This window comes from Primulina eburnea, chromosome 7 (genome assembly GCF_022965805.1).
Source record: "Primulina eburnea isolate SZY01 chromosome 7, ASM2296580v1, whole genome shotgun sequence".
NCBI classification, from domain to species: domain Eukaryota; kingdom Viridiplantae; phylum Streptophyta; class Magnoliopsida; order Lamiales; family Gesneriaceae; genus Primulina; species Primulina eburnea.
In genome coordinates, this window is record NC_133107.1 from 6,200,202 (window position 1) to 6,220,965 (window position 20,764).

Sequence of the window (20,764 nt, forward strand, 5' to 3'; positions counted from 1 at the left end):
GCTCTTTCAAAGGTTACATATATAGAAAACAACTAATATAACTTGCCACAAGTTTATGGTCATTAACTATCACGATCTCAAGAACTCTTACTTGACAAGTTCCCAAACTGCTCACTCGCCATCGCTTTCACGTCTTTACTAATCATCAAGGATCACTAGAGTTTCTTACAACTTATCAAGTCAGTTCTCTGAAGTCTAATTTGCGAGAATTGTTGAACTGTTGAATAAGAGGATTCACTTATTTACTATTCGTTGTAATTGTTTGAGTTCTACTAAGAGTTCAACTTAAGCAAATGGTAAGTTTTAAATTGAAGTGAGTTTGTACAAATTGTTATAAAATCAAAGTCTTTTAGTAAATTTCTTCCTAAACGGAAGAAGATGAGACGTAAAAGAACTAAGCTTTCGAAATTTTCATAAATTCTCGTGTATTTTTTATTTTTCCCCTTTTATTAATTTTCGGTTTTGTTGTTAAAAATTTAATTCACTTAATTATATTCTTATCCAGATCAGCTAGAACGTTCTGCACTTTGAAAACTATTTTAAAGTGGTCGAACTTCATTTGGTCGAGAAACAGATTTTTACAGTTAACAATCATTACGTTTGGTTCGAAAACCATTTCAATCATAAATATTTCGAAGATAATGATTTTTACAGTTAACAATTATTAAGTTTGGTTCGAAAACCATTTCAGTCATAAATATTTCGAAGATAATTGTAACGGTTCATTAATCATCGAATATGTCTCTTGTGAGACGGTCTCACGAATCTTTATCTGTGACAGGGTCAATCCTACCGATATTTACAATAAAATATAATACTCTTAGCATAAAAAGTAATATTTTTTAATGGATTACCTAAATAAAGATCCGTCTCACAAAATACGACCCGTAAGACCGTTTCACACAAGTTTTTGCCTTAATCATCTCTAAATACTAAACTCGAATATAACCTTGTGGTTATTAAAATATTTTATCGAACATAGAAAAATATTGAATAAATTATGATTTAAGATAAACTAAATAATTAATAAATATAAATAAAATTATAATTTTGTATTAATAATTGAATTGATGCATGACTATGACAAATACAACCAAACATAAGAGTTATATTCATAGTTAAAATAATAAATGTATCACCGCCAGCGTTATCCAAAGTCCAATCTTCGACCTGCTGCGTTATGTATCTCTCGTTCCACAGACTGACAGACGTACGACTCCTCTTTCTCTGCATATATTTGTCCTCTCTGAGCACCACCGCTCACAGAAATCAACGAGAGAAAGATGGAGTTCATCGAGAAGGTGACCGAAAACGCTGATGAGATTCAAACAAGAGTTCTTGCTGAAATTCTGTCGAGAAATTCTAACGTAGAGTACTTGAAGAGACATGGGCTCGACGGCCATACTGATACAGATGCTTTCAAGAAAGTTGTACCCGTTGTCTCCTACGAGGACATTCAGCCTGATATCAAACGCATCGCCAATGGCGACTCCTCTCCCATTCTTTGCTGCGAACCCATCTCTGAGTTCTTGACAAGGTTTGAGTTTTGTTTCGTTTTTTTTTTTTCTAAATTTTGAAAACAATATAGTGTCTCATGCTGCATTTTTTTATTTCTTGTACTGTGTAAATTTGATAACGTTGTCTCATATGTGGGTAATTTCCCTTTTGTGTTTGCTTCGAGATGATTTTTTTCTCCTTTTCTTTTTCCACATGAAAATGGGTCTCTATTTTCTAAAATATGCAGTTCCGGGACATCTGGCGGTGAGAGAAAATTGGTGCCTATGACTGGGGAAGAGCTGCGGAGGAGGGAATCATTTAACAACCTTTCGACGCCTGTGTTGACCCAATGCTTTCCCGGCATAGACAGAGGCAAAGCGATGTATTTCTTGTTTGTAGCATCGGAATCTAAGACCCCAAGTGGGCTGCTGGCTCGCCAAGCCATAACGAGTTCATTACGAAACTCTGATCTCAAGGACGGGCCGCACAATCCCTTTACCAGCCCAAGGGACTCTTTTCTCTGCGAAGACTACTTCCAGAGCGTGTATTCCCAAATGCTTTGTGGTCTGTGCCAGAACAAACAAGTCCTGCGGGCCGGGGCAATTTTTGCCGCTGGTTTCATTCGTGCTATCCGGTTTTTGGAAGAACACTGGTCCCTTCTTTGTAATGATATCAGAACCGGAAGTGTTAATTCATTGATCACCGATCCGTTAGTGAGGGAGGCAGTGATGAGGATCCTCAGACCCGATCCGGAGCTCGCAGATTTCATCGAATCGGAGTGTAGGAAGGATTCTTGGCAGGGGATCATCCCTAGACTGTGGCCAAATTCCAAGTATATAGGCGTTATTGTGACCGGCACCATGTCACAATATGTACCTACTATTGATTACTATGGCAATGGTTTACCCCTAGTCTCCACTTTGTATGGTTCTTCGGAATGTTATTTCGGCATCAACCTTAACCCTCTTAGCAAGCCTAGTGACGTATCCTACACCTTCATCCCCACCATGGCTTATTTCGAGTTCTTGCCCGTAAATGGAGAAGTCACTGATTCCACTTCCTTGCCGAAATCTCTTGATGGAGAGGAACAACAAGAATTGGTTGATTTAGTTAATGTTAAACTTGGACATGAGTATGAGGTGGTGGTTACCACTTATGCTGGTAAATTTGTTTCATCTATCTCTAGTTTTATAAAAACAATTTATGTATATATATCTATACTTCTATACTATTTTATTAAGGGTGAGGTACTTAGAGTAACTAACTTTAGTGTCATGGTCTGTTTTATTAATTATATATATCAATAAAATGTTAAAATTTAAATGCAAGTTATATGTAGTTCAGCGGTTAGAGTTTTTGTTCTTAACGGTATAGGTTAAAGTTTCAATTCCTATAGAGATCATTTTTTTATTCTTTTATTTTTTTATTTATTTTTTAATTTATATATCAAAATTACAATTTAGTCCCTCATTATTTGTTATAATTATATTTTTTTCCTCATTTAAATATAAATCAAATGAATTATAAAAATATTATACAAGCACGCAACGCGTGCGTCAGTACATTAGTATATATGTGTGTGTGTGTGTTACAAATCAATGGGTTTTAGCAATTTCCTCCAAAGTGAAGATGGTAAATCCAAATACCCGAGCCCGAGTAGGAGAGGATATTGAGGAAAATAAATGAGTAATCGGATATGACGATTTTCGGGTATGGCAACTCGAATATCCGGTTGAATTTATATATATATATATATAAATAGTTTTTCGGATATGATGTTTGATTCTAATATTTTTTATTGAATGATATTAGTGGGATGAAATGAAGAAAATCATTGGCATAAAATTGATATTATTTTTGTGATATTTCGAAATGTGGATAAATATAATTAACGAGGACGAAGAGCAATTGCCATCCCTAATGGGTTAGACTTTTTTTTGTAATATTACAAATTTTGTGCAGGGCTGTACAGGTACCGGGTTGGAGATGTGCTTCGTGTGGCTGGATTCAAGAACAATGCCCCTCAATTTAACTTCGTGTGCCGAAAAAACGTTCTATTGAGCATTGATTCTGATAAGACCGATGAGGCTGAACTCCAAAATGCAGTGAAAAAAGCAGCAAGTCATTTGATCCCGTTCAACATATGTGTCGCAGACTACACAAGCTATGCTGACACCACTCAAGTTCCAGGCCACTATGTGCTGTACTGGGAGCTCAGCCAAAATGAACTATCTAACCCGGTTCCTCCAACAGTTTTTCAAGATTGTTGCTTCACCATTGAAGAGTCCTTCGCCAGCACGTATCGACAGCACCGCAATTCCAAGACAATTAGTCCTCTTGAGATCAGAATCGTGGAAGCTGGAACCTTCGACAAGATCATGGACTATGCCATCAGCCTCGGTGCTTCAAATAATCAGTACAAAACACCTCGGTGTGTGAAATCGGAGCCGATCATTGAGCTGTTGAACACCAGGGTTATGTCCTGCTATTTCAGTCCAAAGTGCCCTCAATGGACCCCTCGATGGAACTACAAGAATTGAGAACTTCGTTTTCCAAAAGAAACCTAGACGAATTCCAGTGTTGATCAGTCGAGTGCTAAACCATTTCCCATGGAACATGTAAACATTGTAAGATAGATTGAATCTCTCTTTGTTTGGATATGTTACTTCTTGTACATCTATTGATAAAATTTACGATAGTTGTATATATGAACTTGGACAATCCTCTCCTCTTGAATTAACTTTTGAGATTGATATCTTCATGTTTCAGTTGTTCATTCATCGACTTAAAGGGGTGTGTTATATCTCTATTTGAGCTAGCTCTTGAGATTAAATTAATAAGTTCGTTCATTCATTGACCTAAGGGGTGTGTTATATCTCTCTTTGAGTTAGTTTTTGAGATTAAATTAAGTTGAAGTTTTATTTTCTATTGGATCCATTATCTTGTGGATAATTGCAGCACAATTGTATAATCTCACACTTAACACTTGAGATTTCATTTAAAAAATAAGAATTTGAGAGGAAAAGGTTGACTAATGAAACAATTAGTTACATACTAAATTCTTCCTTAATTATGGTTAATAATTTAATTAAATCAATAAATTAAGTTAATTAAAATAAATACCTTTTATTGGATTTCAATTAAAATTTTAAAAATCATAAATTCAATATCAATATATATATATATCAATAAATTAAGTTAATTAAAATAAATACCTTTTATTGGATTTCAATTAAAATTTTAAAAATCATAAATTCAATATCAATATATATATATATATATATATATATATTATTAATTAAAAACAAAGAATTTTGATATATTGATTTTTTATTATATTATTCAAAATTATCCTTTAACCACTCGACTCAACATTATTGTTAGGTTTTATTACAACACAATCGTGTATGAGTAGAGGTGATCATTCGGTCAATTCGGTTATCGACCGAACCGAATTAGCCATAATTGAACCGAACCAAAATATCTAGTTATAACCGAACCGACTGAATTAATTTTCATAACCGATTAAAACCCAACCGAATTAAAATCGATTAGTTTTTTAAAAAAATTGTGATTTAATTTTAATTATATATGTAATTTTTTATGAACATTACACTTTACACAAATGCATAAAAGCATAAAATCACACACATCACAAATATATAAGTTTTATTTGAACACAATTAATACATATTATATCGATTTTAAAATTTAAAATTAAAATATTTATAAAAATTGATAAATAAAAAATTATTAAATAATAATTTTTATTATATCGGTTAATTCGGTTAACCGATTTCAAAATTTTGAAAACCGTAACCGAACCGAATTAACCAATATAACCGAATTTTTTTAATTTGAAAACCAAATTTCCGACATAACCGAACCGAATTTCTGAATTGGCTTGGTTCGGTCGGTTAATTCGATTTAACCGAAATCTTGCTCACTCCTATGTATGAGTGGTAAAGTTCCACTACGTGCAGATTGATCGTCGAATTCGAACCCATCGAATCGAATTGTTTCAAAATCGAACCAATCGATTTTTTTTTTTGTTAAATCAAATTGACCGGTTTTTTCATTTAAAAAAACTCGAATCAAATTAGAACAGTGGCCAATCTAACCGAATATTTGTTTTTATGTCCTTCAACATGTTCGGTATGCATCGAAGAACTCATGGAAAATTTCAACGGGTTAGGAGAATATTAATTACGGTTGGTAGAATTCATGTTATAATATAAAATATAACTAGATATATGATTATTTGCTTTATTGAGAAATAAAAATAAGACTATTTAATTATTTTTATGCAACTCTATATCATAAAGTAAATTAATTATGTTCTCTCAAAAAAGAAAGTAAATTAAATATTTTCTTATTATATAAAAAAGATCTTTTAATATAAACGAGCTTATATACACTATTTCTTTGAACTCTCTTCCAAGTATCTCGAGTTACTCTTTATTTGATTTAGGATTATTTAATAATTTTTAATTATTTCATAATTCATGAACGAATTAGGTCTAATTCAAACATGAAACATTTTAGTTGGTGTGATGTTTTTTTTTTGTTATGACCCCAGACCTTTATTATTTGTTTGATTTAGGATATAAAAAGGATATATTTTTATTTTGGCCAAAACTTGTGTGAGACGGTCTCACGAGTCGTATTTTGTGAGACGAATATCTTATTTGTGTCAGCCATAAAAAATATTAATTTTTGTGCTAAAAGTATTACTTTTTGTTGTGAATATCGGTATGGTTGACATATCTCACAGATAAAGATTCGTGAGACCGTCTCACAAGAGACCTACTCTTTTATTTTAGGAGAAAATAACGTTTTCGACGGAATGAAATGACTGTTACAGATTTCATGTTTTATTTTTTGTCAATTTTACCGTATAATTAACATGAAACTAAACCGAAGAAACTTATGTAAAATAAAAGACTAACTCGAGACATTCGAAAAAACGAGAAACGAAACCGGGAAAATGTGAAAACAATTAAAATGGAAACTAAATAGAAATATTGTGAAAAAGTAAAAATTTATGATAAAAAGTAAAAATCTCAAACTCTCAAAATTTACCAAACTACACACTTTATAATATTTTTCTCTCTACTCAATTGTGATTTTCTTCACAAATGAGAGATCTATTTATAGAGTTTCATTACACATAATCCAAAAATAAAATACATCATTACCTACATCATCACACACAAATTTCTAACTTTACAACTCTTATTTTCAACATTCAAATATTCAACTATTACTTTTCCATATTAAAATATATTATTTCAACACTCCCCCTTGTGATGATGATCATGATACGATGATGTCTTCATTACGTGTTTTGTACTGCCTCGTTAAAAACCTTACTAGGAAAAACCCATTGGGATAAAAACCATAGTAAGGGAAAAAGAGTGCAGTCACGTGAACTCCCCCTCATGTTGACACGAACAACTCTTCACAAATTTCGTAGATTGCGCATCCCAATATTATATATGTGCTTTCTGAATATTGACGTAGGTAGTGCCTTTGTGAAGAGATCTGATGAGTTTTCACTTGATTGAATGTGACGAACATCAATACATTTATTCTTCTCAAGCTCCTTGGTGAATGCGAAGAACTTAGGAGGAATATGTTTAGTTCTGTCGCTTTTTATGTATCCTTCTTTCATTTGAGCAACACATGCAGCATTATCTTCATATAGAATCACAGGCTTCTCATCAAATGATAATCCGCATGAAATTTGGATATGTTGGGTCATTGATTTTAACCACACACATTCACGACTTGCTTCATGTAGTGCAATAATCTCGGCATGATTTGATGAAGTTGTTACGAGCGTTTGTTTCTGTGAACGCCAAGATATTGCAGTGCCTCCACGAGTAAATACATATCCAGTTTGGGAACGTGCCTTGTGTGGATCAGATAAGTATCCAGCATCGGCATAACCAATTATACTTGGATTAGCATCTTTTGAATACAAAAGTCCCAAGTCTGTCGTTCCTCGTAGTTAACGGAATATATGTTTAATTCCGTTCCAGTGTCTCTTTGTTGGATATGAGCTAAATCTTGCCAACAGATTCACGACAAAAGATATATCAGGCCTTGTACAATTTGTAAGGTACATAAGGGCACCGATGGCACTTAGATATGGTACTTCTGGACCAAGAATATCTTCATCATCTTCACATGGACGGAATGGATCCTTTTCTATGTTTAATGATCTAACAACCATTGGAGTACTTAAAGGATTTGCTTTATCCATATTAAAACGTTTAAGGATCTTTTCTGTATAATTTGTCTGGTGAACAAACATTCCACATTCTTTTTGTTCAATTTGTAAACCCAGACAATACTTGGTTTTTCCAAGATCCTTCATTTCAAATTCTTCCTTCAAGTATGACACAACTTCTTGAATTTCCTTATTCGTTCCAATGATGTTTAAATCATCAACATATACAGCAATAATTACGCATCCGGATGTTGTTTTCTTAATGAAAACACAAGGGCATATTGAATTATTTACATATCCCTTTTTCATCAAGTGATCACTTAGTCGATTATACCACATTCGATCTGATTGCTTTAACCCATATAATGATCTTTGTAATTTCACAGAATAACATTCCCTGGGTTTTGAACTTTGTGCTTCAGGCATCTTAAATCCTTCAGGGATTTTCATATATATATTACTATCAAGTGATCCATATAAGTAAGCTGTAACAACATCCATAAGACGTATTTCTAAATTTTCAGATACCGCCAAGCTAATCAAATACCGAAACGTAATTGCATCCATCACAGGAGAATACGTTTCTTCATAATCAATTCCAGGCCTTTGAGAAAAACGTTGTGCAACAAGTCGAGCTTTATATCTTACTATTTCATTTTTCTCATTTCGCTTTCGAATAAAAACCCATTTGTATCCAACAGGTTTTACACCTTCAGGTGTAAGGACTATAGGTCCAAAAACATTACGTTTATTTAGCGAATCCAATTCAACCTGGATGGCTTCTTTCCATTTTATCCAGTCCTGCCGATTTTTACATTCACCAAAAGATTTTGGTTCATGATCTTCATTATCATTTATGATGTCGATTGCCACATTATAAGAAAATATATTATCAATTTCATCTATATCTTTTCGGTTCCATATTTTTCCAGTATTAATGTAATTGATAGAGATTTCATGATTCTCGTCAGTTTGTGGTTCTGACAGAACATTTTCATCATCATGTGTTTCTTCAGGAACAACATTCTCTATTTTGTGATCATCATGTTTCTCTATGAATTTTCTTTTTCGAGGATTTTTATCCTTGGAACCGACTGGCCTTCCACGCTTCAGGCGTTTAATGACATCATGAGTATCTTCCATTTGTTTCTTTGGAATTTCAATTCGAGCAGGGGCATTTGCAGCATATATATATGATTTAGTTACCCCTTTTGTGTCTGCAAATGCATCTGGTATTTGATTTGCTATTCTTTGCAAGTGTACAATTTGTTGTACATCTTTTTCACATTATTTTGTTCTTGGATCCAGATGTAACAATGATGATACATACCATGTAATTTTTTTTTCGGTATGTTTTTGTTCTCCCCCTAACATTGGGAAGATTTCCTCATTAAAATGACAATCAGCAAAACGTGCTGTGAACACATCTCCTGTCTGAGGTTCAAGATATCGAATGATTGATGGACTATCATAACCGATATAAATTCCAACCTTTCTTTGAGGTCCCATTTTCTTTCGTTGTGGTGGTGCAATAGGCACATACACCATACATCCAAAAATTCTCAGATGAGAAATGTCTGGTTCTTTACCAAATGCAAGCTGCAATGGGGAGTATTTATGATATGCACTTGGTCTGATGCGAATTAATGAAGCAGCGTGTAAAATTGCATGTCCCCATATAGAAATAGGGAGCTTTGTTTTCATAATCATTGGTCTAGCAATCATTTGCAGACGTTTAATCAATGATTCAGCCAATCCATTCTGTGTATGTACATGAGCAACAGGATGCTCAACAATGATTCCCATAGACATACAATAATCATTGAAAGTCTGGGAAGTAAATTCACCAGCATTATCAAGTCTAATTTTCTTGATTGTATAATCGGGAAATTGATTCCTCAATTTTATTATTTGAGCAAGTAATCTTGCAAATGCAACATTTCGAGTTGACAATAAACATACATGTGACCATCTACTGGAGGCATCAATCAATACCATAAAGTATCTGAATGGTCCACATGGTGGATGGATTGGTCCACAAATATCACCCTGAATACGTTCAAGAAACATTGGTGATTCAGTTTGGATTTTGACTGGTGATGGTCTTATAATAAGTTTTCCAAGAGAACATGCTTTACATTGAAACTTATTATTCTGAAAGATCTTCTGGTCTTTCAGTGGATGACCATGTGTATTTTCTATAATTCTTCGCATCATTGTTGAATCAGGATGTCCCAATCGATCATGCCAATTGGTTAATATCGAGGAATTATCAACTACCATGTTTGATTCAATGGGACTTATATGTGTATAATGCAATCCAGTAGGGAGCATTGATAGTTTTTCAATCACATATTTCTTTCCTGATTTATATGTGATAAGACACATATATTTCTCATTCCCTTCATTCATTGTTTGAGTATCATACCCATGGGAATATATATCATTAAAACTCAACAAATTTCTTTTCGATTGTGGTGAATATAAAGCATCATTGATCAAAAATTTTGTACCATTAGGTAACAAAAATTGTGCTTTACCACATCCTTTAATCAAGTCTACAGGACCTGATATTGTGTTCACCGTTGTTTTTGTTGGTTTTAGTTCCAAGAAATATCTTTTATCTCGGAGGATAGTGTGCGTTGTACCACTATCGGGTATGCAAACTCCAGCTTTGCTCATAGCATTTTCCATATTTGAACTTCAAAAAAATATGCAATGAAATAAAATTACTGACAATACATATATAAATATAACACATATCATAATTGTACAATAAAACATTATTATATGAATACATGAAAAACAAATTATTGTACATTTATATTCTACCACTATATTGTTCATTTTCAGAAAAATCATTGAGAAAATTTGCAGCATCAAAATTGTTCATTTCTATCCCACCAACATGTTGATCATTTCCAGAGAAATCATTCATAAAATCACCAGCATCAAGATGAGTTGAATCACTCAAACGGTCACTGCGTTCAGTGAAGTTGGTCTCCTTTTCTTTCCCCTTTAATGATTCTTTATAAAGTTTACAAAGGTGCTCAGGGGCTCGACAAACTTTGGACCAATGTCCTGGAGTACCACATCTGTAACAAGAACTTTCATATCTTTTTGAGTGATTCTCATTAACACTTGTATTCTCATGATGTCTTTTCTGTGGATGGTTTGGGACGCTCTTTTGAGATGAGTTATAACTATCTCTATTATTTTCAAAACCACGGCCGCGTCCACGACCACGACCAATTCCACGTCCACATACACGTCCACGTCCACGACCTCGACCTCGACCTCGACCAAAACCTTGTCTTTGAAATTGATTTTGGTTTCCAGGTATAAATTCATTTTTACTTACAGCATTTACTTCTGGAAATGCTGTTGATCCAGTGGGTCGGGACTGATGATTTCTCATTAATAGCTCGTTGTTCTTTTCCGCCACAAGAAGACAGGCGATGAGCTCAGAATATCTCGCAAATCCACGTACTCTATATTGTTGCTGTAGAGTAATATTTGATGCATGAAATGTGGAAAATGTTTTTTCAAGCATCTCAGATTCTGTGACCTCATGTCCACAAAATTTTAATTGCGAGATTATTCTATACATCGCCGAATTGTAATCACTGACTTTTTTAAAATCTTGGAATCTCAGTGTGTTCCATTCATCCCGGGCGGTCGGAAGTATAACTTCCCTTATATGTTCAAATCTTTCTTTTAATCCCTTCCACAAAGCCATGAGATTTTTTTCAGTCAGATATTCACATTTCAATCCATCGTCGAGATGTCGACGTAAAAATATCATGGCTCTTGCCTTTTCTTGTGACGTGCATATGCCATTTTCTTTAATGGTTTCGCTTAGACCCAATGACTCAAGATGCATTTCTACATCTAGAGTCCATGGCATATAATTCTTTCCCGTGATGTCGAGCGCAATAAATTCGAGCTTTGTTAAATTTGACATGGTGGTACTAAAAAAAATTACGATGCATTTTATTAGTTAATAAATATTGCAATACAAAGTAACGGATAAACAACAAGTACAAGTATTTGTAAAAATAAAGAAAACGCACGAGGAGGATATTCTCCGATAAATACAAGACTCGTGAGTATGATAGCCAAAATAAATAAAAATATCCTTGAGAAAGCCATCTTCTTTTTTCTTCGAAAAATTTGATGATGAATAATTTTTAGAGAAGAAGAGAAAGTTGGAGTGATTGAATGTGTTTGTGAGATGATATTTATAGGACAAAAACTAGCCGTTTGTTACCGTTTATGACCGTTGGTGTACAAAAAATAAATGTATGTATTTGTATAATTTTATGGTAATAATATGATGTATATAATATTAGACATGTTTAAATAAATATGTATATCATATCATAATATTATAATGAGTGTCATAATTTATTTTGTTTAAAAACCTTATAGGCTTTTATACTTGTCGTATCCCTTACCGGGAGTGTGGGATGTCGTCTTAACATCCTCCCAGGATTTATAACAAGTTTATGAAAAATTTATTTTTATTATTTCTAATAATAACATTATATTGTATATTAAATAAATACACAATAAATAAATAACAGTAAAATAAATATTATTACGTTTTGTTTAAAAACCGTATAGGCTTTTATACTTGTCGTATCCCTTACCGGGAGTGTGGGATGTCGTCTTAACATCCTCCCAGGATTTATAACAAGTTTTATGAAAAATTTATTTTTATTATTTCTAATAATAACATTATATTGCATATTAAATAAATACACAATAAATAAATAACAGTAAAATAAATATTATTACTTTTGTTACCTTTTTCTTCTGTTTGGAGCTTGGAATAGTATGTAGGACTTTTAGAGCTTCGTGCTGATAACGTGTTGTGAAAAAGTAAAAATTTATGGTAAAAAGTAAAAATCTCAAACTCTCAAAATTTACGAAACTACACACTTTATAATATTTTTCTCTCTACTCAATTGTGATTTTCTTCACAAATGAGAGATCTATTTATAGAGTTTCATTACACATAATCCAAAAATAAAATACATCATTACCTACATCATCACACACAAATTTCTAACTTTACAACTCTTATTTTCAACATTCAAATATTCAACTATTACTTTTCCATATTAAAATATATTATTTCAACAAGAAAATTATTATATAGTAGTCTGCTTATTGGCAAAAACTTGTGTGAGACGGTCTCACGGGTATTATTTGTGAGACGGATCTCTTATTTGGATCACTCATGAAAAAGTATCACTTTTTATGCTAAGAGTATTACTTTTTATTGTGAATATGGGTAGGGTTGACCCGTCTCACAGATTATAATCCGTGAGACGGTCTCACATGAGACTCACTCCTGCTTATTTCTCAGTCATTCATTTTTAAATGAGCGGTTGACATAAGAACTTGAACAATTAGAAAACGAAAACTAAATCGAAAAATTACGACAGAGAAATTGCAGAGAGAGTAAAGAGAAGGAAAAAAGAAAAAGGAGAGAGAGAGAGAGAGAGAGATCGGATGCATCGGTCCCCGATTTGCGTACAGGTTCACGCAATGCTCTCTATGTAGCAAATGCTAAAGGAAGTGGAGAAATTGGGCATCTCAGATTGTATCAATTTCCTCTTCATATCAAATCATAATCCAAAACTTTAAATCTAGGTTAAAAATGGAGAATGAGAAATATTCGAGAGAGTTGAATGTTGGCGTTAGGGTGGTACACATGGCATGCGCACTGTGTACAAAGTTGCAAGAACAATTATTGATTTCCACAAATTTTGATCAGGTTAGGTCCAAGGATGATGATTCCCTCGTTACTGTCGCGGGTAATAAATTTTACTTTATTTTTGTGTTCTTTCCATTTATCGAATCGGTTTCTTGCTCGTTCATGGTCAGAATTGGTGATTGGGTTCTCCCATATATGAGCTTGTTACCCTATTTTTCACAATGGAGGTTGCATCTCGTCTGATAATGAATGCCTCTGATTTTTGTTGTTTCCCTTTCGTTCTATGGCATATGGATCATGTTGTTTAGGCCACATTAATAGATACTAGCTTTAATTTTTGATAGCCTTTGCTTCGTGGTTATGGTTGTTTGCGAAGCTGGTAATTTCATTCCCTCGTTACTGTCGCCGGTAATAGTAAGTACATAATTTTTCTATTGTTTTGTGTTTCTTTTCATGGATCGAGTTGGGTTAGTTCTTGCTTGTTGATTGCGTTTGTTTGTTCTCTCTTCGATGGTCAGAATTGGTGATTGGGTTCAGCAATATTTGCGTTTGTTACCTTTTTTTTTTTTTTTTTTTTATATTGGAGGTTAATCCCACTGCATCTCTTCTGATTATGCGTGAGTGCGTGACTAAATTTTTTGCAGTTTCTTTTTCACCGCGCCCGTGGATGTTGTTTGAGCCTTATTAGTATATAGTAGCTCCAATTCTTGATGGAATTTACGAGTTTTGATTCTTTTAATAGTCTTTGGTAACTGAAATGCACGTCTTTAGCCCATGAAATAAAAAATTACTGTTTTATTAGATTATACACATGATTGGAGAAATGATACCTCTATCAACCAATAGTGCTTAGCTTGTTTTCCTTGTTCGTGCACAGTGGAAGAATGGAGCTTTTGCTCTATTTTTTTAACCGAACTTTTTTGATTGATTTTTTCTACACCTTGTAGATTACAAAATGGCCTATAAATACAATTAGAATCACCAATTTTCTAAGTATATTAAACCTAATTTTTTACTACAATTAATTCAAGACTCAAAATACCAAGACTAATATATCTTGTTTTTTTACCATCTAGAACATGACCCTTAATTTAGCATGACTCTTGGATTAATTGAAATTACAAATTATTTCAACACTCATTTAATTTGTAAATTTCAAGTGCTGCTTTAATTTCTCTAACTTTTCCACTTTTGAGTATATTCCTTTATAGCTGGTGGACCTTTCTTCCTTTAGATTGACACATTATTTCCATCTTTTGTCTTGTAATTCTTCTTCTAATGAAATGCATTTTTCTATTTCTTCTTTTCAACACGGATGTTTCCTTTCATTGCTTCAACCGAATCAGTGACGTATTTTTTGTCTTCATAAAGAGGCTCACAAGAGAACAAGACAACATTGTTAGCATCATAAATCTTTTCCAAAGAACATGACTTTTTTACCTGAGATTCTGAATCACTGCTTCATTGATCGAGTCACCGGTTTTGGGAGTTGGTTGTGGCTCAAGGCCATGAGTGAAAGGTGGTTCTCTTTAATACTCAGATTTTGGAATATCATTTTTTTTTCCAACCCACATAATGATACTAAAAAGTTTATTTTCACCCCTTTGAATTTTCGCCACAGTCAAATTCCTTTTCTTGTCAACAGTTGTGCAGACATTATCAGCAAAATGAACTGAATAACCTTTACGAATAAGTTGCTCGACACTTAACAACACTTAACAGATTTTAGAAATATTACACACATAAAGAATATCGGGAATAAAATTTTTGGTACCTTGTTTGGTGTACACTTTGACTGTGCCTTTTTTCTTAAATCTTTTGCATTTTTCATATCCAAGTTTCGCTTCGGTGGAGAAATTTCTGTCAATCTCCACAAAACTGTTGAGATTGCTCGTTGTGTGGTTACTACAACCACTATCGACATATTTCAGAATTGTATAGAATTTGGATAAAGTGAATTCATCATAACCGTAATGCGTGAAAGTTCACAATCGTAGCTTGAAAATGGCAACATTTCGTAACTCGTATTTTATACTAAAATGAAGTTGACTCAAAAGCAATAAATGACATGGTAAAAATGTATTTCTACAAAAGCTCATTTCTAATACTCCCCCTCAAGATGTAGAATATATATTTTGAATTCCCATCTTGACTAATAGGTCCCGAAATCTTCTTGGAAGAAGAGATTTGTTGAAAATGTTGGCCAAATGCAAATGGGAAGCAATGTAGAAAACATTGATGATTACAACTTGTATTTTTTCACGCACAACATGGCAATCGATCTCGATATGCTTTGTTCGTTCATGAAAGACTGGATTTGAAACAATGCGTATAGCTGATTGACTATCACTGAAAAAGGCCACTGTACTATCAATATGGACATGCAAATCTTTCAACAAGCATAGCATCCAGACCACTTCATAAGTACCATTTGCCATGGACCTATACTCCGCTTCAACTGAAGATTTAGACACGATATGTTGCTTCTTTGATTTCCAAGATATGATGGAATCTCCAAGAAGCACACAAATGCCGGAAATCGATCTGCGAATATCCGGGCAAGCTGCCCAATCAGAATCTGTGAATAAACTCAACTTAAGAGCAGATGATGAACAATATAATGGTCCTTGACCAGCTATTCCTTTGATATATTTGAGCACTGAGTAAACTGCTTACATATGTTTATCTCATGGAGCAGACACGAATTGGCTAAGCTTGTTAACAGAATAAGCCAAAGCAGGCCGAGTGACTATAAGATATAAGAGTTTACCCACCAACTTACGATACAAAGAGGAATCGGGGAGCAATTCACCATTATAATGTGTAAGCTTGAGATTAACATCCATAGGTGTCGTTCGTGGTTTGCACCCAAGAAGACCAGTGTCAGTGAGCAGCTGCAAAGCATAGTGATGCTGACATATATAAATGCCACGCTTTGATCTCGCAACTTCAATTCCAAGGAAGTATTTTAGATCACCTAAGTCTTTCAACTTAAACTGCTTCTGCCTCATCATTTATGGCTATAACCACATCATCCACATAGACCAACAACGCTATGAATGCGTCTTTATGAGTTCGAGTGAAAAAAGAGTGATCGGCATGTGATTGGACAAAGCCAATACGAAGCAAAGTTGAGGAGAACTTTGTATACAATTGCCTGCGATGCTTGTTTAAGGCCATATAAAGACTTGTGTAACTTGCATATAGTGTGAGAAGGTAAGGACTCTCCCTTGATCTGATAGCCTCGGTAAGGACATATATACCTCTTCAGAAAGATCACCGTGCAAGAATGCATTGTTCACATCTAATTGCATCAAGTGCCAGCCATGCATTGCAGCTAAAGCCAATAAACTCCGAACGGTAACAAGCTTGGAAACAGGGGAAAATGTCTCAAAGTAGTCAATCCCTTCTTATTGAGTATATCCTTTGGCCACTAAGCGAGATTTATAGCGTTCTAGAGTTCGATCAGCCAAGAATTTTGCTTTATATACGTATTTACAACCCACAACACTCTTCCGGGGTGGCAAAGGAACAATGGTCCAAGTCCCATTGCGTTCCAAGGCATGCAATTCATCCAACATGGCTTGACGCCACTCCGGAGAAACAACAGCTTGAGAGAATGATTGGGGCTCAATAACAGTAGATATATTATTGACAAATGCTCTATAGGAAGAAGATAATTTGTGGTCATTGAGCACATTCTTCAATGGATGGATACTAGAAGAAGGAATGAGAGAATTAACAGTGAAACAATGATAATCTCGTAGTTGAGATGGTTGAACCGAATGTCTACCGGAACGAGTGGAGGGAAGATGTTCACCAGGATGAGAAGACGAGATTGGTTCAAGCTGAGTTGGCAAAACACTATCACAAAAGAAATCATTATTGAGCAGGCTTTGACTCTCAAAGGGAAATACAATCTCATGGAAAATAACTGCACGAGATATGTAAGTTTCATTTGTTTCTAGATTGAGGAGTTTATATGTCTTATATCAAGATGGGTAACCAAGGAAGACATATTTTTTGGCTCGAGGAGAGAAGTTGGTGCATTGGCTTGGCAGTGTGGAGCCATAACACAAACATCCAAAGGACTTGAGGTGTGTAAATTGGAAGTTTATGCTACAACAACTCAAATGTAGATTTGTCGTTCAAACGTGGAGAAGGAGTTCTATTTATTATATAAGCTGCGGTATTGATGCAATCGGTCCAATAAGACAAAGGAATGTGAGATTGAAACATCAAGGCTCGTGCAACATTCAGAAGATGTTGATGTTTGCGCTCCACAACAGAATTTTGTTGGGGACGTTCAACACAAGATTTATAGGAAATTATACTTCTGATCTGAAGAACTCAACAAAATTTAATTCATGGGCAATGTCTGATCTGACTACCTTAATCTTAGCCCCAAATTGAGTCGAAACCAGCTTGCAAAAATCAAGGAAGATGGTTAGCACATCAGATTTCCTTTTCAATAAATGAACCCAAGTAAAACGTGAATGGTCATCAACAATAGTGAGGAAATACTTATATCCTTCGACACTTAATGGATGGAAGGGACCCCAGATGTCAATGTGGATTAAATCAAAAGAAGCATCACGAATGAAATTATTTGAAAAGAATGACAATCTCTTTTGCTTGGACATATGACAAATGGAACAGTCAAACATTTCATCATGTTTTATTGAATCAATACTCGAATTCTTTCCAATTACAGATAGTCTATTAGGGGAAGGATGGCCCATACGATAATGCCATAACTTGTATTGACTAAAAGAGACATTACAGACAGTTGGAGATATACTTGAGGTATCTAGAACATATAGGTTGCCAACTCGTTTACCCGTCCCAATCATCCTGTCCTTGGTGAGAACCTGAATATGACAAGAATCAGAGGAAAAAGACACAGAACAATGCATATTTTTGGTTAATGCACTGATGGACATGAGATTAAAATGGAAAGCAGAAACACACAACACATCTTCAGGTATTAAGTTAGGGGACATATGAACTGATCCTATACGTGTTGCTGGAACTATCTCGAAGAGTAACTTTAGAGGAAACATGTGTCGAGGTGTGATACATGGATAATGAGCAACAAATGTGGTGAGTGGCACCAGTGTCTAACACCCAATGCGTATGAATGTTAGAGAAGAGATTAAGGACATGAAGGAAATGTACCGCTGAAGCAAGAAACCGAAGCCTCGCAATTCTCATACTGTTGTGAATCTTCAACCACAACCAATTTGGAATTGAGAACTCGAGAATGCAATGAGCTGTTTACATTGTTATTTTGAAATCACAAATTATTTCAAGGACTTTAATGTCACTTGTGATAAAAAAAAACTACTTAAAACACTTATTTCCTATGTGCACATAAGGTATTTCTTTGTCACAAAATTCATGGCCATACAAGAAGCTCTTAGTTCTATATTAGATGGGGTCGATTTTAGAATTATCTTTTTGATAGTTTGGATGATGATACCATGGCAATGATGTGATTTTTTTTTTTACAAACTCCCCTCATTTGTGTCATAGTATCAAATGCCAGTGTACAGGATAACTTTAACTTTCATGGAATCAATTTATAACTCGTTCTATTATTGTAGCAATCCAGTTTACCACGTTTCAATGAATTTGCATGCCTGTCATAGTATCAAATGCCAATGTACAGGATAGCTTTAACTTTCATGGAATCAATTTATAACTCGTTCTATTATTGTAGCAATCCAGTTTACCACGTTTCAATGAATTTGCATGCCTTTGGGCCCTCGAATATGGACTTTCTTATGGCTTTCATCATAGACCCTTGAATATTGCCATATGTGCTTTGACTGATATCTCAACAATCTTTGCAATCAACAGACTGGAGTGTTCAAGCCACGGTGAGCTTGATGCTCTCAATAAATTTGGGTGACCAAAATATCTCCATTGTTGCTGAAGAAGATTCCCAAACTCTTTCAAAACCCGAATCATCAGCTCTATTAGCCATGGTTGTTGATGCTGTAAATGAATGCTTGTCTGAAGCTCCTAGATTTGGTCTCCAAGGACCTAATAAACCACTAGAGGCTTCACTAATTCTTGATGCAATCAGCCAATGTAACTCAAATGGGGGCCCATTAGGCCGGCATTGGGTCCTTGATCCTGTCGATGGTACTTTAGGATTTGTAAGTGGAGATCAATATGCTGTTGCTCTTGCTATGATTGATGACAGAGAAGTTGTACTTGGTGTACTCGGATGTCCGAATTACCCAGTGAAAGATGATGGCCTAAACATGCATAGCCTACAAAATGATGCTAGATCAGAAACATCATCAAGGGATGTAGGATGTGTGATGTACGCGCAGAAACACACTCGTAAAGCTTGGATGCAGCCTTTGATTCATCGTGATAAGTGGCTTGAGTGGCCGAATTCTGCAAAACTTATTCGGGTTTCTTCCATCGATGATCCTGCAGAAGCAACATTCTGTGAGCCTGTGGAAAGCAATAACTCTAACCATTCATTTGCAGCTGGAGTTGCCAACACCATCGGACTAAGGTGTGATGTAATTTCAAGTAGCATCAAGCATTATTGTAGTAGCTATGTTTCTATAGAGTTTTTCTGTTCAAACTCTAACCAGCATTTTATGAAACTCCTAAACGCAGAAAGAAACCCTTCCGTGTTCACAGCATGGTTAAGTACGGCGCCATAGCTCGAGGAGAAGCAGAGATTTACATGAAATTTGCAAGGTCTGGATACAAAGAGAAGATATGGGATCATGCAGCAGGTGTACTCCTGGTGCAAGAGGCAGGTGGAGTGGTCACGGATGGGGCAGGACGGCCACTGGATTTTTCGAGAGGAATATACTTAGAAAGCCTGGATAGAGGCTTAATTGCTTGTTGCGGATCTAGGTTGCATCAAAAAATAATTTCAGCTGTTTATGCTAGTTGGGAATCGTCACAACTGTAATACTTCTTTGTATGTCTTTCTTTTGATAAGAAATCTATGTAACATTTTTGTATAACAATATGAGTATCACCAATCGAAATTTTTTTATATATTCTTATTTATTTATGTCAGTTTTCAGTGATATAACGACGATCGAATCAACCATAGTCAATTATAAAATATTGATATGTCTAATTTGTAAATAAAGATAGTTGAATGAGGTCAATTCTTCTTTTTTTTTTTTAAATAATTATTACAAAAAAATCATATTTCTTCTTTTTTTCCCCCAAGTTTCAAAACAAAATTTCACCCATAAAACCTAAGTTGCATTTTTTAAGTTATAAGAGTTTTGTTATCTAAAATTTTATCTTCGATTGAAACA

At 34.5% G+C, this 20,764-nt stretch overlaps 2 protein-coding genes across 3 annotated transcripts; both read left to right on the forward strand.

The window, feature by feature from the left end:
* The first annotated feature begins 1,146 nt into the window (after window positions 1–1,146).
* Window positions 1,147–4,258, forward strand: LOC140836969 (indole-3-acetic acid-amido synthetase GH3.6-like). Its single transcript, XM_073202884.1, has 3 exons — window positions 1,147–1,537; window positions 1,745–2,658; window positions 3,460–4,258. Exons 1-3 carry the CDS (start codon window positions 1,284–1,286, stop codon window positions 4,035–4,037), a joined length of 1,746 nt encoding a protein of 581 aa, XP_073058985.1. The 5' UTR covers window positions 1,147–1,283; the 3' UTR covers window positions 4,038–4,258.
* An 8,892-nt stretch (window positions 4,259–13,150) lies between these two features.
* Window positions 13,151–20,479, forward strand: LOC140836970 (3',5'-bisphosphate nucleotidase AHL-like). 2 transcript variants are annotated; one of them, XM_073202885.1, is made up of 3 exons: window positions 13,151–13,557; window positions 19,320–19,992; window positions 20,100–20,479. In XM_073202885.1, the coding sequence occupies exons 1-3, from the start codon at window positions 13,401–13,403 to the stop codon at window positions 20,401–20,403; spliced, it is 1,134 nt and encodes a 377-aa protein (XP_073058986.1). In that variant the 5' UTR covers window positions 13,151–13,400; the 3' UTR covers window positions 20,404–20,479. The 2 variants fall into 2 exon arrangements, with proteins under 2 accessions (XP_073058986.1, XP_073058987.1); XM_073202886.1 differs by lacking the exon at window positions 13,151–13,557 and adding an exon at window positions 13,571–14,976.
* Window positions 20,480–20,764: the final 285 nt, after the last annotated feature.